Source organism: Sceloporus occidentalis, unplaced genomic scaffold, assembly GCF_023333645.1.
Source record: "Sceloporus occidentalis isolate IW3139 unplaced genomic scaffold, rSceOcc1.0.p SCAF_8, whole genome shotgun sequence".
NCBI lineage: Eukaryota > Metazoa > Chordata > Lepidosauria > Squamata > Phrynosomatidae > Sceloporus > Sceloporus occidentalis.
This window is the reverse complement of record NW_028316988.1, coordinates 21,362,513-21,390,265: the sequence shown is the minus strand read 5'-3', so window position 1 is coordinate 21,390,265 and position 27,753 is coordinate 21,362,513. Positions and strand designations below refer to the sequence as shown.

Below are 27,753 nucleotides of genomic sequence, written 5' to 3'. Positions count from 1 at the left end.
AGCACAATCTGTGTCTACACTAGGACTGGGGAAACACACAGACTTTTGGGCATTGGATTGCAACTTTCACCTGCTGACACCATCAGCTATTCAGGCTGGGGCAGAAGGTGGAATCTGACAATAGCTATCCTAATCCCAGGCCATGGCTGACATGCTTGATTATAACTTGCATTACCCTCAGCCAGTGCTAGAAAGCCAAAGGAAAGAGGGCAAGCTAAAAAAATACCGGCATATTTTAGCTTAAAACACCGCAATTTGGAGGAGGGGGGTATTTAAACCTTTTTAAAAGGGAGATGTTGCATGAAGGTAGGGAAACTATGTTGCAGTGGGATACAGGGGGAGTGAGGTTGCCTATCACTGTCTTAAGTCTTTTAAGGTGTGGTGCAATGGAGGCAAAGCTGTTTATTCACCTTTAATGGTTTAACATTAATTGGCAGCAAACTCCACTGAACTGTAGTATGAATGCACACAGGGCTACACTGAAAGGGTTCTAGTGAGACCAAAAAATCTTGCTTAGGTTTCAAAGCAAGCCAAACTTTCTGTACCACCACTGTCACAGTTTTAATGAAACAAAGTTTTGGCCTAAAACCTTGCTGGCAGTCCAAGGGACCCCATCCATTTTCAGTGAGGGATAGAGAGAGAGAGAGCAAGCACAGAATGAAGCAGAGTGAAGGGGCAGAAAGAGCACTGACACCAGTAGTAGAAATGTTACAGAAGTTAAGAATAAGCTGTCAGCCAAGAATAAATTGCTGGTTCAAATCTTGTTTCAGTTGGAAACTTGCTAGGTAGACTTTGGCAAGGCTTTGGACTAGTAATCTATCCTAAATTCCATCCTGGCTGGCCATGTTGGGGTATGCAGTTCTGCTTCAAGGCTTTCTGGAATAACATATGTGAATGCTTGGGATGCAAAAGTGCAGCAGGAAGCGTGGGTTTAATTTTCCTCAGTTTCCAAGGTAAATGGTAGCATGACCTAAAAGGTCAAGACTTGGTGGTGTGGTGATATCACTGCCCAAATGAGTGTGGCCTGGAGATGAAGCTCCACCAAACTTCATTTGCAAACAATATTCCACAGCTGAATTATCAGGTACATGGCAGGCAGCTGGCTGAGAAATAGAAGGGCCACTTGCTGATGCCTGCTTTCTCACAACATTCATAAGAAACAGCTTGTGAATTTATCTGAAAGTGCTGGCCCTTTATGGAACATCAGCAATTGTAAGAGCAGGGTTGCTCCACTTCAGCCAGGAACAGGCAACCACTCTTTAAATATCTGAATGGATATCATGTGAAAGATGGAGCAGAGCATACTTGTTTTCTGCTGCTCCAAAGATTAGAACATGACCCAGTGGGTTCAAATTACAAAGAAAGAGATTCCACCTAACATTAGGAAGCACTTCTTGACTGTAAGAGCTATTGGAGAGGTGTGGATTTGCCATCTTTGGAGATCTTTAAACAGAATTGGATAGGCATCTCACAGGAGTGATTGGGTTGTGTATTCCTGCACTGAAGGAAGTTGGGGAGGATGATCCTTTCCCACTCTATGACTCTATTCTTAGGCATGGAAGCCTTTGACTAATGTGGGTTTCCTGTTATGTAGCTCCATGCTTGTCACTTAGAATAAGAACTGCCTTCAGGGACCTTCTAGATGCTATGCAGAATGAATGCCAGGAGGGAGGTATGGACAGCAACCAAATTTTCTAACGTGTAGCAAAAACCATGCTCATATGCCAGAAAAGAGATGGCCCTCTATGGAAACCTCTCATGGAGGGCCACTTTTTCTACATGTGGCCATCTTTTTAGGAAAGGAAATGTTGAACAATTCAACATACTTGACTCTGTTTGCAGTCTGAATTTACTATTACATTAAATGAAAATTCTACTGCCTCATTCTGCATTATGCAGACAACAGTTTTTAACCCAGCATTCTGATTCCAAAAATGCCACTTTAGATGTTTCTGAAAAATTATAGTTCTGGCATAAGTACAAGAGTGCCTATTCCCCAGCCATCTAACCATTCAGAGGTTCAATTTCACCATCATGACAGAAACTCAATGAAAAAGCTCCCATTCATGACTTTGTCTACTCCACACATACATACCACCATGCATTTTTTACAGGCTCCTGTGGCCATAGTCACACTGCCAGAAGCCACTTTTCCTGAATCTTTTTTGCTAATTCACTTATAGATGAGTGGCCTTTCCTACCCCTGCCCCAAAGTGTCAGGTTAAGAGGTATTACTTACTTGGAACCTGCTGCCCAGGCTGCTGCCACGTCTGGTAGGTGCCACCCCAGCCTTGTGTCATGAATGCCTGAGGACCACTGTGGGTGACAAAACAGTCAGTGATGAGAAACAGGGCTTATCCATGTTTGTCAAGAAATGAGACCAGGAGGGGGAGGGTTGGGAAGCCACTTCCTCACTCTAGGAGCTACAAGAAACACACAGCTTCCTCCAAATGGATCAAGTCACCTTGAAAAGTAGCAGCTTATGCTATGCTCTACAGTACAGATCATAGTAGAGACCTATGCAGTGCTCTTCACCCTGTCAAGTTTCAGACACCCAAGTCAGAGGGTTCCTGGCTGGCCAAATATGGATCTCCAGGCTCCTCAAATCTAGACATCTAAGTTCTCCCCGGACCATACTCCCTGATGAGATGGATATTATGACTTATTATGTCCTAACCCTGTTTAAATATTTGAAGGGATGTCATACTGAGGAGGGAGCAAGCTTGTTATCTGCTGCTCCAGAGAACAGGACTCAGAACAATGGATACAAGCTACAGGAAAAGAGATTCTACCTCACCATTAGGAGGAACTTCCTGACAATAAGGGCTGTTCGACAGTGGAGCACACTTCCTCAGAGAGTGGTGGAGTCTCCCTCCTTGGAGGTTTTAAAACAGAGGCTGGATGGCCATCTGTCAGGTATGTTTTGATTGAGAGTACCTGCACAACAAGGGGTTGGACTGGATGGCCTTTGTGGTCTCTTCCAACTCTGATTCTAGAATCTCTCTCTCATATATATATATATATATATATATATATATATATATATATATTTTTCAATTTCTCAGTTACCCACAGCTAGCATTTAGGGAGCTGTGGTCAGTGAGGTGTAGTTGTATGAGGACACCAAGGTTGAAATCCCCATTCAGCCACAGAAACCCCCAAGTGACCTCGGACCAGTCACCCTCTCTCAACATCAGAGGAAGAAAATGGCAAACCTCCCCTGACGAAATCTTTTCAAGAAAATCCCATGAGAGATTTGCCAAAATCCACGATAGGTTTGCCCTAGGTTCACTGTAAGTTAAAATCCACTTGAAGACAACAACAACAACAAAGTCCTAAAATCTCTGTATTATATGGACGATCACTACTAGAAGCAGCAACCATGTCAAAACAAAGAGTCCAAAATAAGACAAAGGTAAGCAGGACAACTTACTTTTGATGAGGTGTAGCGGGTGGTTGGCTAAAGGGACTCTGGCCGAAACCTCCAGGTCCACCCAGGCCAGTACCCTGGGGAAAAAAACAAGAGTCATTCACCTCTCCTTTCCTGAGATAAGGTTCACCTACTCTATCAGACTATGTAGCTACTGAACATTTCCTGTATCAGCTGGAAAGCTTGCACTGATTTAGGCTTATGGGGATTCTCTATCACTGGAATTGAGGGCAACTCACTGCCACTCACTTTCCATGGCTCCAGAGGCTAAGACAAGTAGCAATGGATTCAAACTACAGGAAAAGAGATGCCACCTAAATATCAAGAGTAACTTTCTGATGGTCATAGCTTTTCAACAGCGATATATGCTGCCTCGGAGTTTGGTGGAGTCTCCTTCTTCAGAGACTTTTAAGCAGAAGCTGGATGGCCATCGGTTGGGGGGTGCTTTGTGTATTCCTGCATTGCAGGGAGCTGGACAACTCTATGTTTCTGACTTTTGTTCTTTATGCTACACTGGAGGGAGGAATGCCAACAAAAACAAACTATGCAGAGGACCATGCTGCACACATTGACCTTGCCAGCATTTGCTTTGTGATCATTTCAAGGCTTTCTGGTCACCTCTGGCTCTTAACATGGTGCAGAAGCTAGAAACATTCAGAAAGTAAATGTGTACTCACACCAACTTTCTCATCTATGAGATGTCTTGCAAGCTCAATCTGTTGGGGCACACCCCGAATGGTGAATATCCGAACATTGGGGTCTGTGTTGGGAGGTGGGTTTCTCTGAAGCTCCACATGTGCACCAGATTGCTGGTTTATGCTCTTGATGTTCTCTCCACCTGCAAAAGATCAAGAGGAGGTGTTAGGGGAGGAGGAAAGATGTTATAATACAGTTTGCTCATGCTTTCATTTAAACATCGGTTGTTGTTAATTGCCACCAAGCTAGCTTCTACTTATGGCAACCCTACAAATGACAAACCTCCAAGACACGCTGTGATCCACAGTCCTACTTTGGTCCTGCAAACTCAGGACAGCCAGAGCTTCCTTGATGAAGTCTATCCACCTGTAATGCCATCTTCCTCTTTTCCTATTACACTGGTGCCTCGGGTTACGAAATTAATTCGTTCCGCCATTCCTTTCGTAACCCGAAAATTTCGTAACCCGAAAAATAATCCGTTAGCACTGGAAAGCCTATAGCTGCACTTTGCAGCATTTGAATTTCGCGCCGAAATGAATTTCGTAACCCGAAAAATATTTCGTAACCCGAAACAGTTTTTGCCAATCCAACTTTTTCGTATCCCGGAAATTTCGTAACCCGATCATTTCGTATCCCGAGGCACCAGTGTACCTCCTATGGCCACAGGAACTTTAAAAATGCATAGTGATGTGTATGTGTGAAGTAGACAAAGTCATGAATGAAGGTTTTTTCGTTGAGTTTTTGCCATGATGGTGAAACAGAACATCTGAATGACCAGAAGCTGGGAAATGGGCACTCCTGCCCTTGTGTCAGAAGCATACATTTTCAGAACCACCACTGAGACCAATATTATTATATTTATTTGTATCATCCTTTCCTACCAAAATTGGGAGTCAAAGTGGCTTACAATTTACAATTTAAAAGAACAATACAATTAAAAACATACAAAAGTGAACATTAAGCTCCTCAACATTTTGGGAGATACTGGCAATTCCCCAAAGCGGAATCTCCTGTTATCAGTGAGAATTGATAAGAGCCCACCATTAACAAGGAGACCATGGTTGCAACTGCATGAAAAGAGCGAACAGGAGAGGCTTGTATGAGGGTGGAACAAGACTAATGAAAAGTTTAGTTTGACTTGGCAGCTAAAAGACTAAAAGACATAAACATATGCCCGGGAGGGTCTCAGTCTCTTAATGAAATTTGCTTAACAAAGGGTCCCACTGCTGCTACAATGGTTTGATTCTTCTGTAGCAATTTCACGCAAGAGTGAAGGTTAGCCTCGCTCAAATAAGAGGAAAAAAGGGATGGAATGGTGTGATATGCGTGACTCCCATCCTGCATAAGATCACCAGTTGAAATCCAAGGCAAAAGGGCAAAAGCAAACTGGCAATTAGCTGAGCATCTCTAATCATTTGCTCAATTTGGACAAACCTTCTGAGAGTTCAGCATAATGTAAGTGATTTAAGGCACTCTATAACTCCAAATCCAACACCTGCAATGACTGAACAGGCTGGCTTGATATCCTCAAAATATATTACCACTCCTAGTTTGGAGTTAGTGGCAGAAAGGATGTTTTCAAATAAGCAATTAGAAGAGTTTTAAGCATAAATGCAACACTTGCTTCACCAAGTTAAAAGATGATGTGGCTGTGGGGGTAGGTCATATACTCCTCAAATACCTGAAGGGCTGTAACACAGAGGAGGATGAAGACTTGCTTTCTGTGCACCCAGAGGCTAAGATTAGACCCAAAAAGCTTAAGTTACAAGAGGGAGAGAACCCCATCTCAGTGGAAAGAGGAGTCTGAGAATGCAACCAGTCACAGGGGAAGGTAGGACGCATTAACACCATCCACTGTTCCAAAGTGAAAAAAGCTTACTGCTTTGACATAAACCTGTATTTTACAGATGCTAACTTCAAGACAATAAATTCTTTGAAGTATGTGCCTTCAAGTTGTTTTTGATCCATGGGGTCCCTATCACTGGGTTTTCTTGTTCAAAGAGGACTTGCCTTTTTCTCAGGCTGGGTGTAACTTGCTCATGGTCACGAGGTGAGTTTCAATGGCTGAGTGGGGATTCGAACCCTGTTCACCATATCCAATTCTCAAAGCACTATACCATGTTTGTTAGCTTATAGGGCATTCGTGTATACAACTATCCCATGCTCATATTCTATTTACTTCTCTTTTAATTTGTTTTCTTCTTTTACTGCACCCTCTACCTTTCTACGTAAACATGCATCCTCAAGAGTCAAGATAGCTTGGTACTCAATTACAGTACTGCAAAGAGCTTATAGCATATTATCTTGAGCGAACCTGGCCTGCATTTAAGCAAACTGACCTATGTCAGGTTTTCTAAATGAATATGTGGATCAAAATACAGTAGCCACGCACCTCTTTGAACTTAACAGGCCATTTTTTAAACCCACAATTGAACACAGAAATGCACGTATCAGAAAAGAAACTGAATACAAAAGTATGATTTCGTGTGTGTGGTTTTAAAAATTGAAGACTGATCCCAAAACCGGACAGAATGGAGTTAGGAATAGAAAAATGTGAAATAGATTGGAAACAGGCAATTTCATTCATACCCAGTTACTTCTATGAAATTAATTTAGTACCAGTGTAGTGCTGAGAGCCAGTGTGGCGTAGTGGTTTGAGCACTGGACTAGACTTTGCAGACCACGGTTTGACTCTCTGCTGAGCCCACTGAGTGATCTTGGGTAAGGCACACTCTCTTAGCCTCAGAGGGAGGCAAAGGCAAACCCTCCCTGAAGAAATCTTGCCCCAAACACAGCTGCCATAGGTTTGTCTTAGGGCAACCATAAGTCAGAAAAACAACACTACCATCAATGTAGTAGCAAGGGTGACAGTGCTTTTAAAAAACCAAGTAGTATTTTGGATGTGGAAAGACTAAGAAAGCTCCTATCTCAATCATATACTGCCAATCCGTTTTATGCTCATAATAAATGCCACAGATGATTCAGGATTTAAAATGCCTTGTTCTAAATTGACAAGGTGTCAAATAGCATGAAGGCAAAACTTAACATGCTATTATCCTATTTACTTCAAAAAGAGAAATTTCCTAAGGAAGACATGTTAATGCCCCTAACCCTTTCCCTCTGGCCCTGGAGAAATCCACCCACTGGCCTTGGAGCCAAACCTTGATGGGAGGACCTTTTGCCCTTTAGAGGAGCTTTCAAAAAGAATCACAGGCAATTCATTTCCTTGAGGAGGAAGAAAGGGGGATTGATAATGAGCTGTTTGCCCAGTAACCCCTAGTTATGCCACTCCACACTGCTGTTAATTTGAACAAGAGGCCTTTAAAAAAAGGGTGCACCCCCCACCCTTACCCTTGGTTAGGCTTAGCAAATTTGACTGAATACTAAGTATAGCTTTTCCAATACTGATGCAAAGCAAGAGAAAGTGTTTCCCTTTGGTCTTCACACTCATTGTTTTGGCCTGACTGAAGCCTCTGACCTAAGACAAATTTTCCAGGTTCCAGAAGTACCAGGGTTGTGCAGTTGGAAGCACTCTTTTGATTGAGCCACAGTTAGCTGAAATGTACCGGCTCTGGCTTCAAACTAAAAACTTATGATGACCTGAAGGCAAACAACAACACACAGCTACTTATTGTGCTATGAGTGATTCATATGGTGGTGACGAAATGCCTTGTGCTACCATTTTTTTACTAAAATAAATTTATTACTAATTTATATATATTTGCCCTTTATGAAGGAGTCAAAGCGGGACAGTAGAAAAATAGAGGATTTGGATTTGAAGATTTCGTGTACTGACTGCTCAGTGTTAAGACAGCCAATGAAAATGGAACAAGCAAAGGTCAAATATTGGGAGATAAAACTTTGTTGTCTCCCCCCCAAGACCAAGGAAAAAAGCTACTGGGGGGACTACAATTCCCAGAATTCCAGGAGCCAGCACTGCCATTCTCCACACATACCATGTCACATTCCATTCTCTGGGAAAGTCTAGGTTTTGTCCCACGCTAGCGTTACACTCTGGGGGGACATGAAAGTGGCCAACAGGGCAATATTTTCCAGGGCCAGGAAAGTGCCCCCCCCCCTTTGATGAAGAGAGCCATCCGCTTAGCACATGGCGCCTGTCTACGGAGAGTCATTCAACAGGAGCCTTCCATTCTTCCACCTGACTGAGGCATGGAGGGGCAGAAGCACTCAGGCAGGGGGCCCCACAGCTGGACAGTGAAATTGTAAAGCAATTAATCAAACAGTGCTAAAAGGCCCCATGACAAGAGCCCTGGCTGGCTGCATTATCTGTCAAGATGGCTGCATTTATCATGGAAATCTACCCCCCATCCCACCCCCAGTCTTGTTTCCAAGCGCTGGCACACAGAGGGAGCCCTTGACCATTGTAAGGCTGCCACCCCCTCTCCATAACTTTCAGACAAGGAAAGTAGCACTTGCTTAGCACCATCCCATCTCTTTAACAGTCAGGCAGGGCAGGTGAGGGAGGAGGAGATTCAGCAATTGCCTCCTACAGAGTCAGCCAAATTCTGACACCAGCCCTTTGCTGCTCAAGCAAGAATATAGGGGAGCAGAATCAAACACTCAATTTCTATTTTCTTGGGACACAGAATACTTCAGAAAAGCATTAAGGGAAAAACTTTAGCTTCAGCTCTCAGTGCAAGTAGCTATGTCTTCTATTTGTATGACTTCAAGTCCATTTCAGACATACAGTAACCTTAAAGTGCATCTTGCGTGGGAGTTTCTTGGCAAGGTTTCTTCAGAAGTCTTTGCCCTTCTCTGATACGACCTGCCCAAGGTTCCCCAGTGATAGTTTTTCGTGGGTTTTTCGGGCTATGTGGCCATGTTCTAGAAGATTTTCTTCCTGACGTTTCACCAGCATCTGTGAGTTTCCATGGTGGAGGAGGAATTCAAACCCTGGTCTCCTGGAGTCCTAATCCAACACACAACCCATTATTTCTTTACTTTGGGATTTCCTTAAGGAACAGTGCTTTTGCAAATCAACCTCCCATTAGGAAATGGTAATACAGTATTTGTTTACTTACATGGAACTTCAAGACGGGTTTAAAATGGAAAGTTTTAAAGAAAGGGCTGAGGGTGATGTACGGTTTCTGGACTCTTTTATTGTGTTCATCTTTTAATTGTATTTCATCCTTTTAAGGGTAGTTTAAAATTATTTTAAACATTGTCAATAGTTTAATTCTATTACAACATTCAATTTTTTGTATGTTGTTTTTAGCTGTACTGTTTTTTTAAATTGTAAGCTGGCTTTTTGTCCCAATTTTGGGGAAATAATGGGATAGAAATAAATATAATATAAAATGTCCAGTTAAGGGCTCAGAATTCTTTTTTTTTTTTTACAAGCTTGATTTCTTATCTCCCACTTCAAGGGTAAGGCAGATAGAACCCCAAGTTTACTTCATAAAACCTCAACAGATGCAGGAGGGCAACTGCCAAGGGTTTGGCAGGCACACTGGTCTTCCCAATGTTGTAACCTCACTATTCTCCATTTTTAGAAGCTTCAAAATGAATGAATGAATGAAATAATGAACAAATTGCCCACCATAAGGCAAATGCATGGGGAAGCTCTCCCCTAAAGAGCATTTACAAAACATTTTTTTGCAAGAATGGGGCCCAGGGAGCCTCAGAAACATTCCTTGTGAGCCACATATGGCTCACAAGCTATACTCCTCCATCCTACGAATACACTCTTTTCCCAATGTGGCACACCCTCCAGGGGTTTTGGACATCAACCTCCCTCCAACGCTAACCAACATGACCAGTGCTAGGAGCTGTAGTCCAGCACCACCTGGAGGACTACAAGGTTAGTCCTATAGGGTTATAAGACTATCTGATGTGGGAGACCAGTAATTATTTTTCCTGTGCTAGGGACCAGAACCATGTTTGTGTCCACTCACTATGACTACTGTATATACTCAACTATACGTTGATCTCATGCATAAGTTGAGGGCAAGTTTAGGGGCCAAAGTTATGGATTTTGGTATGACCCATGGATAAGTTGAGGGTAAAACTTTGAGGCTCCTCAGGTCCATGGTGGCTCTTCAGTGTTTTCCCAGCAGTGGACAGAGGTCTTTCTCTTCTGCAGCACGGAACCACCAAAGAGCTTCCAGTTGCAGTCATTTTTTTCCTTAGAATGGGGTTAAACAGTCACAGGCACCTTTGCCCCTGGGGAGGAAGGTGTGTGTGTGTGTGTGTGTGTGTAACTGGATCAGATGTGACTCCCATAGAAATAAAAATCGCCCTGCCTTCTTTCTCCTTCCAGCAGCCCAGTCCAAGGCATGGAGGGAAAGTGGGGAAGAAGGTGTATGTGTTTGTCACTGAATGAGCTGCCATTATCGGTATTACCATACTGACCCATATATAAGTTGATTCTGGATTTTGGGGTCAATTTTTGGGCATACATTTCTCGACTTAGAGATGAGCATATTTGATTTTCTTTCTTCTTTCCAGGGAGGGGCAACCAAAAGTTCACAGCACCCATCCACAGGCCAGGTCTTGCAATAGGACTGACGTAGAGCATTTCCATTCATACAATCATTGGGGATGGGTGACCTTGGGCAAGTCACAATCTCTCAGCCTAAAAGTAAGGCCATGGCAAATCCCCTTCAAACAAATCTTGCCAAGAAAATACAAGGAGAGGGTTAATATTTTTGAAACATCAACATGATATAGTAGATTGAGTGCTGGACCAGAACTCTGGAAGACAAGGTTTCGAATCTCTGCTCAGCTTTTGGTGGCCTTGGGCAAGGTCTACTATCTCAGCCTCAGAAGAAGGCAATGACAAATAAATCTTGTCAAGAAAATCCTATGGAAGGGGTTGCCAAGAAAGCATTATGAGAGGCAGAATGTTGCATCACTTTGAGTGGTGCATGAAGATTCCTGGAGACCAGGATTCAAATCTCAACTCAGCAACAGAAACCCGCTGGATGGTCTTGAACAGTTCAAAGACTTTTAACCTTTGAAGAAGGCAATGGCAATACTCCTTCTGAACAAATCATGGCACAAAAACACTGATAATTTTTCCCTAGAGTTGTTGTAAGTTGTAAACTACTGAAGGTACACAACAACAACAAATTCAAACTCAACTGTCTTTTACAAACTCTGAGACAAAACACCTCCAATTGCCATGCTGCTTACCTTTGCCTATGACCAGTCCACATTTATCCGCTGGCACTGTGTAGGTGATTTCTTGCACACCTCCAGGGGTGCCAACACTCCAGTCTCCACGGCCACGACCTCTTCCCCGGGCCACGGCAAGACTCCCAAAACCATCACGCTCCTTGAAATGAAAAACATGCCAGTCATTAACACAGCTACAACCATAATTTGTCCACACACCCTGACCAAAAGATACAAGGAATGTTTAGATGCCAGACTCCCATACAAAAGGCACAGGGTGCTAGTTACTGTGATGGACCTGTTGTTATTCATGGTCTCACTTTTTAATGGATGGTGGGCTTTGCACTTTTCAACCTCCATTTACTGAGAATTTTTTCTATTCAATTTAGCCTTGTCAATTCCCACAAATATGGCTGCTTGAATTATGATACTCTTTGGAGTCATGGGGGCTGGAGGTGCTTTCAATAACATGCCAGGTGTTCTCAGCAGGAGGCCATCACTATATAAGTATTGAGGACCTGGTGACTGGACAAGGTGTTGCTGCTGCTGTTATTGTCTCCGGTTTACATGCACAGGTTCAGACACACCCAGGAGTCAAATGGCACTGGGGTAGCAAATATGAGGAGTCCAATCTGTTCAGCCTATCATACTGCTGCTCATCCCTCCAGCTTCCAAGACTGGGCCTAAATCTTGGTCGTCTAGATAGAGCCAACCCTACTCACCTGTGCTGTGAGAATGAGCTCGTTGATGATGTGAGCAGCATGCTGACACCGATCCGGGAGACCCATGACCTGTGCAACTCTTTCTGGACTAATCCCATCATCTGTAGAGCAACAGGAGACAGAACCTAAATGAAATACAAACAACAAATTCTCTCCTAGGCAAGGGGTGATGCCCCTATACTCGCAACATGGAAGCAACAAGGTCAATTCTGTAACAACCTCTTAGGTGGGGTGGACAGATGTCAGGATTCTAGGATGTTCTCAGTATACTTTTTAAGCTAGAACCCTGAAATCTATCTGTTGGAACTTAAGAATTTGGCCAGAAACCTGCTCATGTTTTATGCTAGTGTAGCTCCAGTGTGGTGTTGTGGTTTGAGTGTTGGACTAGGACTCTGGAGAGAGTTTGAATCCCCACTCAGCCACTGAAACCCACTGGGTGACTTTAGGCAAGTCATGCTCTCTCACCTTCAGAGGACGGCAATATTTTATATTTTTATTTTACAGTAGGTAGCATAGAAAAAATATATATAAACACATTCATTATTTCACTTTTTACTGGTCTCTGATGCTCCATAAAGGATGCATTTATTTGCTTCTTCTACAACATCCTTCAAATATTTAGCCATCAGCTCAGTGCTGGAACATATACTTTGCTCCACACAGGTTCATTCCCTAGCACTAACAGGGAAGGTTGGGTAGGCCCTGTATAAAATCATGGATTGCCAATGCCAGAAGTGGTAAATGAAAAGTCACCAGATTTGTCTGCTCTAGGAGCCAATTCCACTAACTCCACCGGCTGCCAGCTGAAGCCCCTCACTCCATTAATACTAACAATGACTGAAAGTCCTACTTCCAGTTTTCTAAAAACCTTGGTTTTGATGAAAACAAGCCACCAAGTGAGAGGAGGAGCTGGTGGCTTGTTTTAAATGAGAATCACATTTCCTGGAAGTTTCCAGAAATGTAGCTCCTTCTTTAATAGAAAAAATGTATTGTGGATGTTTCTGGTAGTTCCAGGTGCTGAAAAATTATGTGGAAGCCATGTGCTGCCATCACCAGTTTAGATAATACTGATCTAGACCATCAGTGTGTATCCTGACTGCACAGGAGACAGCAGCTTCACATGTGAGAGAAAACAATTGTCAGTCAATAGCTGTACACACAAAATCAGACAGACCTTTGAGAAAAGGTGTACAAACCTGGTTTAAACTGAATCCTAACACCAGCATCATTTTGGATCTTTTTAATCATTTCTCCGTTTCTTCCTATTACAATTCCTACAGCAAATCGGGGCACCGACACCTGCAGGGAAAGCAGTTAATAAGAGCATGAGTGAAAAAGGTAGTAGAAAGACCCCATCGACCACATACTCTGCTTGAATAACTGTGTACTCAAAGGTACCTTTGATCATTCCATTTAAATTCAGCTCTACAATTCTCAGAACTGGTTGCACCTCTCTTGGGAAAGGGGGCAAGTTAAACATCATTCCCAAAGCCTACCACTTAGATCTGGAAGATGGGACATTCATAAGCAAAGTAATGTTGCTGGACACCCTGATGACACAGGAGCTCCTGTCTAACTCTCATAATCACTGACAATTGGTCACACAGGTGGGACCTCTGAAGTCCAACAAGACCTGCAAAGCGTCAGGTTCTCCACCACTGCTTTATACAGTTGTGGTGTTGAACAGGAGCTTCCGTGGTGGCTAATCCTAACTTAGCCTCTTGGACTACTGCAGAGGAGTCCACAGTTGATGCTACAGTATATTTATTTCAGAGTTGCCCCAGGCAACCTTTCAGCAAAATGGCACTCAAGGCAGCTTACAAGGGGTTCAAGAACCACAACACACTGCATATGAATGTGTTCTACTGAAGATGTAATAACAACTGACACAGGAGGACTCCACCATTGGTTCATTCTGAACCCCATGACGAACATTACTCTCCATCCCACAACGAACCCATCTCTTCCATCTTCCAGGGCTTGCCCTAACCCTTTTGCCTTCATTGCAGCAGCTGCCTCTCGGTCTCGCCCTTCTACTGCCACCTCACAGGTCGACCTTCCATGAGCCACCCTACTCACTTCTTCTCACTTCTTCTGCTCGGGTCCGACAGAACCCTCTCAAGCTTCCTCTGGCTCCCAAGGTCCAACTTCAGGTCCAACCTCGGTCCCCTCCACAAAAAGTCTCTTCTCTCCGCACTTCCTCAAGGGCCCGTCCTGTGATTTCGATCTTCTCCAAGTCTGCCAACTATTCTAACACTGACTGTACTCGGGTTCATCAGTCTCACAGTCTATGATACAGCCTCCCTGACTGATGACATCAAGTCATTTGCGGGACAGGTGCTCCATATGGGAAACGCTCTCCACATAGATGTCCTCCATACCAACTCTGAGGCTCTTGATCCCATAGACGAGGGTGTATATGGCAAGGTGCCAACTCCCGCCGTGATCCCATTTCTTCCTTCCATGATGAAGATTGTCAAATGATTCTGGAACTTTCCTTCCTCCACACAGTCTACCTCTAAGAAGATAGACAACTTGTACCGGATCATCCCTTCTAAAGAGTCCTGGCTTTTTGAGCATCTTCACCCAAATTCTGCCATAGTTGAGCCTCTCAACTCCGTTTTACGCCTAACACGGCAACCATTCCTAACGACAAAGAGGGCCGCAAGCTGGACGCCATGGCACACAAATCTTATGCCGTTGCAATCTTAGACCTCAAGATTGTCAACTACAAGGCCTAAATGGCCACATATAAACAAAGGGCTTTGCCCCTCTACTATGATCTTTCTGATGAAAAAAAAAAGCCTAGCAATGGCATTGCATACTGAGGCACATATGGTGTGTCTTCTTTCTCCATTACTTGGCCTCCCTTCCCAAACCAACGTCATTAGGGATGGCAATGGCTCCCCTACTCCCCCCAACCAGGGTAGAAACAGCCAGCATTCTGACTTCCAACACCAACATTTCCCTCCTCAAGAATCTGCTTCCTCGGGAAACATCAACACAAGTCAAAATGCAAACAACCCAACAACAACAATAATAATAATAGGATTTATTTATATACTGCCCAATCACTGGGAATCCCAGTGGTTTACAACAGAGGGATAATAAGAAGGACCCTGACCAATGCAAACGGCATTTCTGAAAATTTTCAGCACACTCTGTCCTTTCTCCTTTCTTTGGGGATCATTTGGCCCATTTTTACCATTCCTGGGCCTCTATAACATCTGATTCCTGGCTATTGAAAACTTTCTGGAGGAGCCCTGGAGCTCCAACATCTCCCCCCAAGGGGAACCATTTTGACCACCCCTCTTCAGAAACCTTCCTTGATGAACTGCGCTCCCTACTCATCAAAGGGGCCATCGAACCCCTAGACCCATCTTGAGCCAGAGACTGTTTCTGTTCAAGATATTTTGTTGTTTCAAAGCCAAATAGAGGCCTCCACCCCATTCTGGATCTACACTTTCTAAACTCTTTCACCTGTTATATTCCATATGGTAACGCTGGCATCCATCTTGCCACTATTACAAACATCAGACTGGTTCACCAATTTGAATCGCCAGGATGCTTATTTTCACATCAGCATCTGATAGGACCACTGAAACTTCCTTGCCTTCTACGTTGGTCCCAACTGCTTTCGCTACCGTGTTTTGTTCTTCGGATTCTCCACAGCACTGAGAGTCTTTACCAAGTGCATGGCAGTCGTGGCAGCTTACCTCCGTCAACAGAATGTCATTGTTTTTCCTTACCTCTAAGCTTCATATGCGCCATGTTAGATTCCACCATTTCGAGAGCATATCTTCCTCTAGACAGGCTTTCCAACCTTATGTTCTCCATCCAGTCCTGCCTTTCTGCCAGGGCTCAGACAGCTCAGGTCGCCCTAGGCCATATGGTATCCACAACCTATGTCACACCTCTGGCTCGACTTCGTCTGCGCCCCTTCCAATCCTGGTTCCTCGTGGTGTTCAACCCAGCTCACAATCACCCACAGAAATGGATCACCATTCCAAGACCGGTTGCCCGTTCTCTACATTGGTGGCCGAGTCCAAAGACTTTTTCCATTTAGGAGATGGCAATTGGCCAGTCACCTTTTTAGCGGCCTTTTTTCGTTTCTCTGGGATTGGGGACCCAGGAACATCAGATGAGGGTTTGCCCTTGCCCCAAGATGTTTTAGCAGGGGCCCGAGAGGTAGAGGGAGGCTTAATAATCTGCGTGTAAATTGGAGAATGAAGGTGTATTGCCCTATTTCTCCTGTCCTGTGGAATTAAGGCCTTACAATGAGGGCAGATAGACACATTAAGTCCCTCATCCAGGCAATGGAGGCACGTGGAGTGGCCATCCTTGCTGGGAATTTTGCCTCCGCACTCAGTGCATTTTTTAAAGGACATCATGAGTAGACCAAGCCGAAGGAGAAGACAAAGAATGGTCAGGAAAGACATGTGTTATCATTAGTCAGAGTCCGAGAAAAGCCAAAACACTATCCAGAAGAGAGGTCAGAGCCAAAACGTAGTCAAAAGTAAAACTGAGAGGAAGGAGCAATTTCCAAGTGAAGTTCCCTATGCTGCTCACACGGCGGACAAAAGGAACTGGGAAAGAGCGGGAAGGCACTGGTCTTATATAAGAGGTGAATGGAGCTACTGCCGAAAAGTCTTCCCTAGCGATTCCAGTAGAATCTGAAAATGCTGCGCAGGCACAGAATAACCCATTTGTGTGATTCGCAGAGACCATGAAGAAGAATTACACATCTCCCTCTCTACTCATCCCCCGTTCCCATTACCCCAAAGATAAGCAGTAAGGGGTGCACATACCTCTATGCTGCCTCCACCCATTCTGGAAGTAAAGTCATTGCGTATGCCTCGGAAATCCACCTGGTCTTTCTCTCGGATGATTTCCAATACCATCTCTCTTGCTTGCTATATAATTGGGGGGAGGAAGGGGTGAATTTATGCTGGGTGAAACACGTGTGGCAACTGCAACCTAATATTGCATCATTTGTGCTGGCTAGGGCTGTTGGGCCAACATCTGGAAGACTGTACAATTCCCACACCCTCATAGAAGGAGAATTCTTGTTCAAACTACCAGTCAGCTCCTCTTTCCAAGCAGGTATCCCACGCCATTCTATTTACTGCTTCACATTCCCTAATAGATATTCATTATGCGATGGCTTCTGAAGACGCTCAATTCTCTTTCTGAACTGGCTTTCCTTATTTTTGGCATAATATTAGATGTGTTCATATTTCTGTTCACCCCAGGTTCTCCAAAGGATATAAACACCCCATGGTCCTGTTTCTTGCAGTCCCCATTTAGCTATATTTCTGTTAGAATTCACCACCTTTGTTGGCTACTGGAGTAACAGGACTACCTATATTGGATCTCAAGTAGCTTCATGCAAACACGAAGTTTAGGTTTTCTTGAAGAAAGTAAAATCTAACTTGCTGAACTTTGTGGTTTAATTAAAAAAAAAGCCCTCGTGGAAGCAGGTTGTAAAACACAGAATCATTACTTTGAAGGGAGAGAAAGAGCCTATAGCATTCAACAAAGATAACTTTTGTTTTAAGACAAATATATGGAACAGGAAGTTATCTCCTCTCTGGAAATTACTCTCAGGCACAGGAATCAACAGTTGCTGGGGCAAAAAGTTCCAGCCCAGCAACAGGGGCATTGTAGCCAAATCTGTTCACCCTGCAATGCTCCAGCTTTGAAGATACCTTCTCTAAAGAGGCTTATTATTACATATATATAGGCCCTGCTGTTGTCTTAAAGAGCGCAAAGCACTATATGCAGTTTTCTTTCCTGTTTTTGTCCTTCAAACAACTCTGGGAGATAGATTAGCCTGAGGGATGTTGTGGTTGTTCCAAAGTCATGCAGGGAGCTTCATGGATAAGTGGGAATTTGAACTCAGGTTTCCCCAGTCTTAATCCAACACTCAAACCACTGCACTCCACTGTCTCCCCTTCTGCTGTATAATTTTTTTTTACAGAGCACAGAGTAGGTCCAAACATTTTTCACAATTTAAGGTTCTGCATGCTCATCTGGTTTTCATTCCTGGACGAAACTCAATTTGGGTGAGCTGTTACTGTGAAAGGAACCAAGATATAAAAGAGTGGTGGTGCTTGAGCCCCTCCTCAAACACATACACAGAGGCGACCACAGCTCACACAAGCGCTGACAACTGTGCCATTATTCCAAATCCCTCTAAAACTCTATCAGCACGACGGCAAATCCTCTTTGATACACACCTGTACTTTAAAAGCATCTCCAGTAATCCGAAGAGGTTTATCCGCTCCAGTCGGTAAAGGGCCATCTTGGATCATAATCATTTTCACGCCTGTTCGTTCCTGCACATGCACCATGTAGGCAACGGGGGAAATAAACACACACCAAAAAAATAAAATAAAATAAATGGAATGTCCAAACAGGCAGAAGGCTATGAATGCAATAATAAAAAAGGGGACAAAAGCAACAGGAGCTCTCCAGATTGGTCATTCAAATATGTAAGTGGCTTAGGGTGACCGAGACAGGCAAGTGATTGTAAAATCCAAGTGAAAGAGACCAGAAAGAAATTCCACTACCACCCTTTCACAGTTTTATTTTGTACAAACACTGTTTCTGCTGCATTGACCCACAAAGAGACCTGCAGAAAGTTATGCGTAAACTCCACAGAACAGCAGAAAAGCCACTAAACATGCCTACTGGGAGACAATTTGACTTCTTAAAGAAGGAGCTGACAGAAGAGAGAACTCTAAGAGATGTAATTCTCCTGTAAAGTAAGGTATAGCACCTTACAATAGCATGGCATGGGGTGGAATGGGGTGCCTAAGGCTTCTGGCCACATCTTGTTTTAGAAAAATGCAACAAAATTAAGAATTTTGGAGATGTGGCCCACAGTAGATCTTGAGGGGACAACACTGGACCCACCCTTGCCCTAAAGGAAAAACTGAAAGAATTCAAGAGATATCTAGGGCCAACCCAGAAGGACAATGTTCTCCCACTGTTCCAACACCACAAATTCTCTGAGACTTTATTAGCCAAAATCCAAGATCACTAAAACATGACAGCCAGTGGTGCAGCTAGGTAATTTTAGGCCTATTCTTGTGCCTTTTACTCTTTCAGTGGTCATTACTTCACAAGTAATTTTCCTTTCTGACCTCTACATCCACACAGCAACCTTCCATACTGTTTCCACTTTCCTGATACATTACAGCTGCACACACAAAAGACAAAAAATCCGCTTGACAATCCTAATTAAATCCCCCCCCCCAAAAAAAATCACCAAAACATGAAGTTTGGCATGTTAGTCATGCTTCAGCCATGACACTATCGTGGCTGGAATCCTGTTGCTGCCCAATGCCAGTGGCTGCATTTTATACAGGCCTAGGCAATGGTAGTAAGAGAAAGCAGAGAAAATATGTTGGCCCAAGAAACCTCTTTCTCCAATGCCTTACACATTAGGAATGGGCAACTGTATGGGAGCAGGGATCAATTTTTACCCCAGGACCACCCATTGCTATGTCCCAGGCATACTCAAAATGTTATGAGAACATTTTTGGCCATTTTTGAAAATTTGTTTTCAGAGCTGTTGGGGGCTTATAAGAGAGCGGATAGGTAAGGGACACTGCCGCATTTGGCCAAATTCCATGTTGTGGACAAAGTAGGACCATTCTCAATTTGATAATTTTGGATATAGATATGGAAATCATTATCAAAATGTTTTAAAATAAAGGAAAGATGCTGTGGTAACTCACATCAGTTCTGGTAGCTATGCCATGACCATATGCTGGCCCAGATGTCACAGTCTGGACCTGTTTCCTACTGCTCTATAATCTGTTACTTGGTAGTTGACATTTGGAGGTTCCCAGGCTGTGGGGCCCTAAGGTCCAGTCCTAGCTGTCCTACTAGCCACAAGATTCTCCCAGTGCAACATAAACTCTTAGCAGAAGATGGATCAAGCAATTTCTAAGGAAGAAATGGAACTCTGCCCACCTGCAGTTGCTTTATCGTCTCTCCTCCTTTGCCAATGACCAGGCCTACTTTGGATGCTGGGATGAGGATCTCTTGAATTGTGCTGTTGCCATCCACGTCGTTGTGGAAGCCAGGCCCATTCCGACAGCGGTCCACAATCTGCCCCAGTAGCCGCTTAGCTTGTCTTTATTGGGGAGGGGGAACACAGAGAAAGAAAAATCATCAAGGAAAACAACTATTAGATTGTACATGCATTTCCCATCTGGCTAGGTCAGGGGTGGGGATGTTATAAAAATGCAGGATGATTTGAAGGGAAGGGAAGAAAAAAGAAGAGAAAGGAGAGGAAACAGAAATGAGAAGGTAACTAGGGAGTCACTATGGCAACTTAGTGGTTCAAATACAGTAAAACTGCTCGCAAATATGTCCCCATTTTGACTTTGGACAAGAGGTCTGACACCACAGGTCAACCTCCCAAATACAATAAGACCTCTAGCAGCCAACCTTTCAAAATATAGGGCTGTGAAGACTGCACATTGACAGTGCTTTAGGGTGCTTTATCTCTAAGATACTAAGGTGCAGAACATGTGAGGTGAGATGGGGAGAGGCAGGCCAGGAAAGAAGCTTGACCAGGCCTATGGATCCTCCTGTGGCTACCCAGAAGTTCCAGCTCTGTAACCCAGCTACATATTAAAAAACGCTTTCAAAATGCAGCAAAAAGACATGTAGCCCTTCCCTTTTTAAAAAGAAAGCAAATGTTCAGTTTTTGAGCAGAATGAAACATGGGAATCACGCTGACCGTAAATCACAGCACCAAAAGAAAACACAGGTCCTTGCCTAAGCTTTGATGAACCACAATAACCTTACATCTTTCCCACCACCACCACTGCCACCCCACACCCTTTTTGCAGATCTTGACTATTTTACACCCTTCCTCTTTTGCTCCAACCATCTTTTTATTGAGTGGGAGTAAAGGAGCCCCACTTCTGCAGTACCAGCAGACAGACATGCCCATACCGTTTGGCCTCTTACATGCACTTGTCAATTATATTTATTTTGCCTCAGTGCCTACAAAATTACAGCTCTACAACAAAATCCCTTAAACCTAAAAAAAGGGAAAAGAACCAGAACAACTGTTGTTTCTTTTTTTAATATAAAGCAGTACAATGTCTAGGTTTGTGTATTTCAAGGGTTTTTCTTTCAGTGTTTTTTTAATCAACCAACTGTAACTGTTCAAAATAATAATAAAAAAATTCCCATAGATGGATTTGGAAAAAACCCACCTACCCAAAGGCTGGGGGAGAGAAAGAGCAGCTCCATATTGTTAAGTGGGTTCCTGTAAGCCTGAGGCTCGTGGTTCCAAGTCCCAGCGGGGAGAGGTCCTCAAAATGGCTTGGGAGAGGCAAGCTCAGCTCCTGGGAAGGGGGAGGGAGGAAACACTGTCCCTAAAGTTTCTATAGGGCTAGAGAGAGCAGAATCCCCCCCGCTGCTTGGCAACCAGGTGGTAGGGTCTGGCAAAGGATGGGAGGGAGGATAGAAAGCGCCTAGATCAGGTTGCAGCAGTATTGGTGGTGGGGTGACTCATGCATGGGCCAAATGCAAATACCCAGGGAAGCCTTAGGATTCAGGGGAGGTGGTTTTATCCTACAAAACCTCTCAGCTATTATCTAAACATGTAGCCAGTGGTGTTTGGATGCCCTTCTTCAACCTCCCTTTGAATTGGGATGAAAGAAAGCACCGGAGAAGCAATCACAGGTAACCCAGTCTTGCTAGTGGTCTCCAAGACCAGAGGACCCTGCCCCTGTTCACCAAGGGATGTCTTGTTCACCCTCTAGCATCTTTAGCCATAATGGCTTTGGCTGATGGGAACTGGGAGATCAGCCACACTTGGTGGGACACAGGTTCATCCACCTTCCCCTGGACTCTCACTTATGCTGTTCTTTAGAGTTCTCTGTGATTTCTTTGCTCAGCTTATTCCATCTTAGTGTAAAACGGGAAAAGATCCACCAGGCTCACCAAGGTTCTACAGACAGATGGTGGTGGAATGTCTCTCATTAAGACTGCAGCTTAGAGAAGGTAAGGAACACCTAAAGTCTTCATGAACTGTTCCTTACCTTTGCCAAACTGAGGTGCATAAGAGAAAGAGAGAGCTCAACTTTTGCAAGGTGCAACTCTGGGAGCATATCCCATGATTTACACTCTCATTTCTCCACAGAACAAGGAAAAGAGGGTTTAGGAGGGAAGAGGGATTAACTGCAAGCAAAATAAAAGTAAAACAAATGTAGACACACTCTCAAGCCTCTACTGTGAAAGCCCTCCTTCAAGCAACCAAACTAGACAGATCTTGCGCAAATGGAGGGATTGGAAAGGGTTGGTAGAGGGAGCTTTCCACCTGCCAGTGACAAAAATACATGTCAACAATCAAAAGCTGGTTAAAAGTATTCCCATGCATCCTCACTTCCAAGGCTGGGATAAACTTTCCAACACTTTGCAAAATCACTCAGGTTCCCTTGCACTGGACCCAGGAGTTTGGTCTACACAGAGCAATAAAAAGGGAGCAAAACTGAAGGAAGCCTTAAATGGGTAAAATTGCAGAACTCTTTGACTTCTTTTTTATAAAGCGTTTTGGAGCACAGCAAATATACACAGCCTTTTTGTGGCAGCAACTGAGAGAAGAAAAGGGGGAGGGGAACCAAAAAGGAAAAGGAAAAGGAGATAAGAGGGGAGGAGGGGAAAGCATATGAGAAGAGGGAGCCATGTTTCTTAAAAACTCACTCAATGCTCTCTGGTGTTCCAGTGAGGACACAGGGTCTCTCTGCCATCCCGCCACCATCTGTAAAGACAAAACAGAAAACAAAAACAAAACAAAGAGCTAACTGGGTGCATTCCACATTTTGCACTAGGATATCAATTCACATCTGGGGAGATAATTTATTTTTAAATAGATCTATAGTAAGGTTTGCATAAAACTGATGCTAAAAAAACTGAATTTCAGAACACCCAACCGGTGTTTGGCAGCACAGAATCCCAAGTCCTACATACTGTATATATTGTTCAAAGTGATCCTTACTTGGTCCTTAAATGAAACCAATGTTAGCATCAAATTGACTGTCAATGGGATAGCAAGTAAAAACTGGGGTGCCACAGCTGAGAAGCCCTGTCCCATACCCTCACAGTGTACTAACCTCAATTATGGGACACAGAGGATACCCCAGCAGACCTCAATCCTTGGACAAGTACACACAGAGAAAGAGCTGCTCCCTCAAGTATTGATCCTTGTTTCCCATGGAGCCCTCCCAACTGCTGCTCCCTGAATTGATCCCACATCATTTGGCAGGGGTGAGTGGGTAGATGTCCCCTTGACACTAGTGAGATACATACAGAAGATGAACAGGAAATTGGAGCAGAACACAGGCGACAGGCAAGCCCTGTTCCATGGAACCTGCTCATGAGTCTCACCCAATAGTTCTGAAGGACTTTTGAAGCAAAAGACATACCCTGTATGATGTGCTCAATGTGTCCTAGAGTCTGGAAGAGTGACCTTTTGAACTACAACTCCTTTAAAGACACAGAAAAGTCTACCGTTGAACAGCCCTTACAGCCAAGTTTTTCTTAATGTTTAAGTGTAATCTCTTTTCTTGTGATCTGAGTCCATTGGTTAAAGTTTTAGCCTCTGGAATAGAAAGATAGCAAGCTTGCTCCATCCATGACATCTTCTCAGATATTTAAAGAAAGTCATTGTAGAGAAGCAAGGTAGAAGTAAAACAAACAGTGGCAACCTCCGCCTGTCATTCTGGTAAATAATATACACAGCTCTAGCAGATGATTGTTGTGCCAACTTGCTTCACTGGATTTATTTTATTTATTTAATAGGGAGGGAGGGGGAGGAAGAAAAACAATATACGCTTACCTGGTGCAATCTGAATTTTGCAGCCCGACTCTGCTTGAATCCTGGAGATCTGTTCGCCACCCCTGCCGATGACTGGAAAAAAATCCAGATCAATCAGCAATGAACTGCTTGTTTGAACAAGTACAGTTGGCTGTCTACATCTGCAGGGGTAAAGGGTGCAAGACCCCACAAATGTGGAAAAACTGCAAATAACTCTCCCTGGATGGGGCAAGAGGAGCAGGAGGACAACATGCTCCTTCTTCCCCCGGCCTTCCCATTCCTTTAACTGGCTTCCCACCCCTTTCCCAGGTAGATAGCTGCCTTTTCCCAGGCAGCTATCCATCCTGGAAGGGTGTGTATGTGTGTGGGGCTGATCCTCCTCCTCTTTCCAGGACAGTTAGCTGCAGCTATCCTGCCAGGAAAGGGGGAAGGTTGGTGCACGCACTCTTCCTGGCTGCTCCCTCCCTCCTGGTCAGGAAGCCTTGACCTCATGAACAATCAAAACCGCAAGTCAAAGCCACGGATATTGAGGGATGACTGTACATTTTAAATAGGTCTCAAAAACCCAGAAGGTTTGGCAAGTTGTTAATTTGGACCAATTAAATGGGGGGAGTGATGGGGAGGGAGGAGGACAAATATGTCCCTCTTGGAGTTTGAATCCATCCCGAGAATTCCTCAGATGGTCGCCCCTTTCTTACTCATGACTCCATTCGGTTGATTGCCAGCTTTTCTATAGGCCTTTGTCTCAAAGTTTGGAATTCCTTTCCTAAGACTGGCCCGATACAGACAGGCCAAAATAAAGCTGCTTCTGGGTCACTTTGGATGTATGCTATTTAAATGATGCATGTGTCCTAAGAGTCCAGAAACCGCGCCAAAGCCATGATTCAGTCCTAAGGACTAGAGCACAGCTTTGGCGCAGCTTCCAGACTCTTAGTATGCATTAAGAAATAGCGTCCGGACGTCGTGTGGTGGAGGTGACACCGCGAGTGCACTACCAGTGCCTCGCGGCGCCACTTCCAGGGCCCAGAAAGAAGCACCATTTTGGCGCTTCTTTCTGGGTGCGCCCGGGAACCGCACGGTTTGGCCGCTGCGGTTCCCAGACGCAGGAACTGGTGGCGGCGGCAGACCGCCCGTTTTGGGTGGTCTGTAATGCACCTTTGTTACTAAAATAAGAACTTGAAGCTGAACTATATGGGTATTTCAGATCCCACCTTCTTTGCCTTTGGTGCTGCCCACTCCAGAACATGCTCCACTAAGAATCTGAATCTGACCCACAGGCTGAATCCCCCCCCCCCCCCCCCCGTGATAGGAGTCCAGGATAAGGGCACTCTGGCACTAAAGACCCCATCCTGAGCCACTGTGCACCAGACTCCAGATAACCTACTACCAGGAAGGACTCTCTTACTGAATATAACAAGTGAAGAGACCAGAAGAGCACCAAGTGATTTCTTAAGCATTCTGGTCCCACCTAGTCCCATCCAGTTCTTGCCTAAGATGTCTAGCTAGCTGCAACAGGATGTGGCAGGCTGAAATAAAATTAAGTGTTAGAACTTTTAGGCCTCCCGTTGAGTTAGTCCACAAACACCCATCAATCTCATCCCGCATAGTCAACTGTCACAGGTTGTGTAAAATGCAGTCCAAAATCTACTGGAAAGCCTTTCTGTTTGATCAGGCTTCATTAGGTTTTTCCTAGCTCTTCCACTTCAACTCTTTTAAATGAAATTTGCTTCTGGGACCTCGAGTACACAAGGTGTGTACTCTGTTCCCTAGCAATGAGTCCACTCCCTCTTCAAAGTGGTGTACCCTCTCTATGCATGCAGAAGCACCCAACCCACCCTGCCTTTGGCTAGGTTTAGTATTAGCCAAGTTTGTCATCCAGCTCTTTAACTGCAGGTCCCTGTCAGCAGAGAGTAACAAAACTATCCCCAATTGACTTTTAAGTTTAGAGGAAAAATGGTTTCTCCTTAAATTGCCACATTCTTACAGGCATTAAGAGAACTCATGCTGTTACATCACATACTACCTATCATAATACAAAGTCATTTTCACCAGAATAAGCATTTGAGAAACCCCATATGCAGCAAAGAAATGGGTGGGTGGGTGAATTACTGAACTGGGATACTTACTGAATCCAACCATTTTGTCAGGCACTTTGAATTCTTCTGTTATTACTGCCCTGAAAAGAAGAAAAAGGAAAGCTCATTACCACAAATTCTTGTAATATAATTCAGTAAAGTTGATTAAAAAATTAGTTTCTATTCCCAAGAAACTAGCACAGCATTTTGGAAAACCACACAGCTGTATCAATTTTAATTAATATTGATAATACATTCATAGAATCGTAGAGTTGGAAGAGACCACAAGGGCCATCCAGTCCAACCCCTTGCCATGCAGGAAATCACAATCAAAGCATCCCCGACAGATGGCCATCCAGCCTCTGCTTAAAACCTGCTAGTGCTAATTCTATGGTCAATGTCTGGCAGATGTTGACCACAGAGTGATTTACTTATTGGAATTATATTCCGCCTTTTGCCTAAAATGGGATTCAAGGCAGCTTACAATAATTTGAAAAGGATACAACTAAAACATAAATTACAAAAGTAAAAAATAATTAATACTAATATTAAAACATTAACAGTTAAACATACAACACAGTTAAAACAATTTAAAAACAAACAAATATTAAAACACACCAATAGCACTCACACCGTCCATAAGTAAAATCCTGTCTAAATAAGACTGTCTTCTGCTGCCAGTGAAAAGAGAGCAAGGAGGAGGCCGACCCATAGTCTGGGAGCAGCCACAGAGAAGGCTCCCCCTGCGAAAGTGGTGGAACTAAGAAAAGCCCTCCCTGCCAACCTTAACAATTAGGCTGGCTTATATAGGGAGATATGGTGCTTCAGATAGGCTGGACCAAAGCTGTTTTGGGCAGTGATTCTCAAATGGTGGGAAGAGACCCCTGGGGGGCACAGAGTTGCTCAAGAGGGGCATGACACTTCAAAGGCCCTCACTCCCTGCCTCTTTTTCCCATATTGTTTTGTTTTTTTTTCCTATCCTGGAGGCGAACAGAAAGACAAGGAAGATGTTTGGCAAACTCAATACATTCTTTCTCACATGTTGGGCACCTCTCTTGGTGTGTCAGTGACTTTCTGTCACACACTAATTCTTAAATGTTTTTTCCAACTCTCTCCTTCAGATATGTTCATTCACACAGTCTTCCACACAAATTCCCCCCTCACACACATACATTGACATATGCATATGGATCTAAAGTGGGCCACAGGGGCAAAACCACTGAGAATCACTGATTTAGGATTTTTAAAGTCAAAAGCATCACTTTGAATTCTGTCCGGAAACAGACTGATAGCCAGTAAAGTTGTTTCAGCAGGGAAGCCACGTGATCCATGTAACCAGCCCCAGTCAGCAATCTGGCCAGAGCATTTTGGATCTGCTGAAGTTTCTCAACAGTTTCCAAAGGCAGCCCCAAGCAGAGTGCATTACGGTAGACCAAACAGGATGCATTCAAGGCACTGATTACAGCCAGACTTCTGACTTTTTACTGTGCAAGTATGCTCCTGGACACAGCTGAAACCTGGACATCCACACTCAAATCCGAATCTAGGGGCACACCCAAGCTGTGAACCTGAGATTTCCAGAGCAGTATAAACCATCCAGCAAGGGCTGAATCCCTATTATCTGATATGTCTTGACTGGATTAAGTTTCAAATTGTTCAACTTCACCCAGTCCGTTACTGACAGCAGCCACTGGTTTCCTACAGAAACAGCTTCCTTGGAACCAGATGGAAAAGAGAAATAGAGTTGGGTGTCATCCGCCTAATGAGTTAGTCCCAGATATGGTAATTATTTAATAGTCAACCCACTCAAATGGGAATTATGTTAGTTAAAGTTCACTTTGTTTC

At 43.9% G+C, this 27,753-nt stretch overlaps 1 protein-coding gene across 4 annotated transcripts in view; it reads right to left on the bottom strand.

Annotated features, from left to right (window-relative positions):
* FUBP3 (far upstream element binding protein 3) overlaps positions 1 to 27,753 on the bottom strand; it is a 60,990-nt gene that overhangs the window by 8,129 nt on the left and 25,108 nt on the right. For all 4 annotated transcript variants that reach the window (XM_089535224.1, XM_089535225.1, XM_089535227.1 and 1 more), the window contains 12 exons: positions 25,960 to 26,009; positions 23,855 to 23,926; positions 22,720 to 22,777; positions 19,969 to 20,131; positions 18,225 to 18,323; positions 16,794 to 16,898; positions 13,182 to 13,284; positions 11,986 to 12,086; positions 11,282 to 11,423; positions 4,108 to 4,268; positions 3,434 to 3,507; positions 2,240 to 2,316 (listed from right to left, as the gene is read on the bottom strand). In XM_089535224.1, coding sequence (XP_089391350.1) covers positions 2,240 to 2,316; positions 3,434 to 3,507; positions 4,108 to 4,268; positions 11,282 to 11,423; positions 11,986 to 12,086; positions 13,182 to 13,284; positions 16,794 to 16,898; positions 18,225 to 18,323; positions 19,969 to 20,131; positions 22,720 to 22,777; positions 23,855 to 23,926; positions 25,960 to 26,009 — 1,205 coding nt within the window. The remainder of the gene's footprint in view (positions 1 to 2,239; positions 2,317 to 3,433; positions 3,508 to 4,107; positions 4,269 to 11,281; positions 11,424 to 11,985; positions 12,087 to 13,181; positions 13,285 to 16,793; positions 16,899 to 18,224; positions 18,324 to 19,968; positions 20,132 to 22,719; positions 22,778 to 23,854; positions 23,927 to 25,959; positions 26,010 to 27,753) is intronic.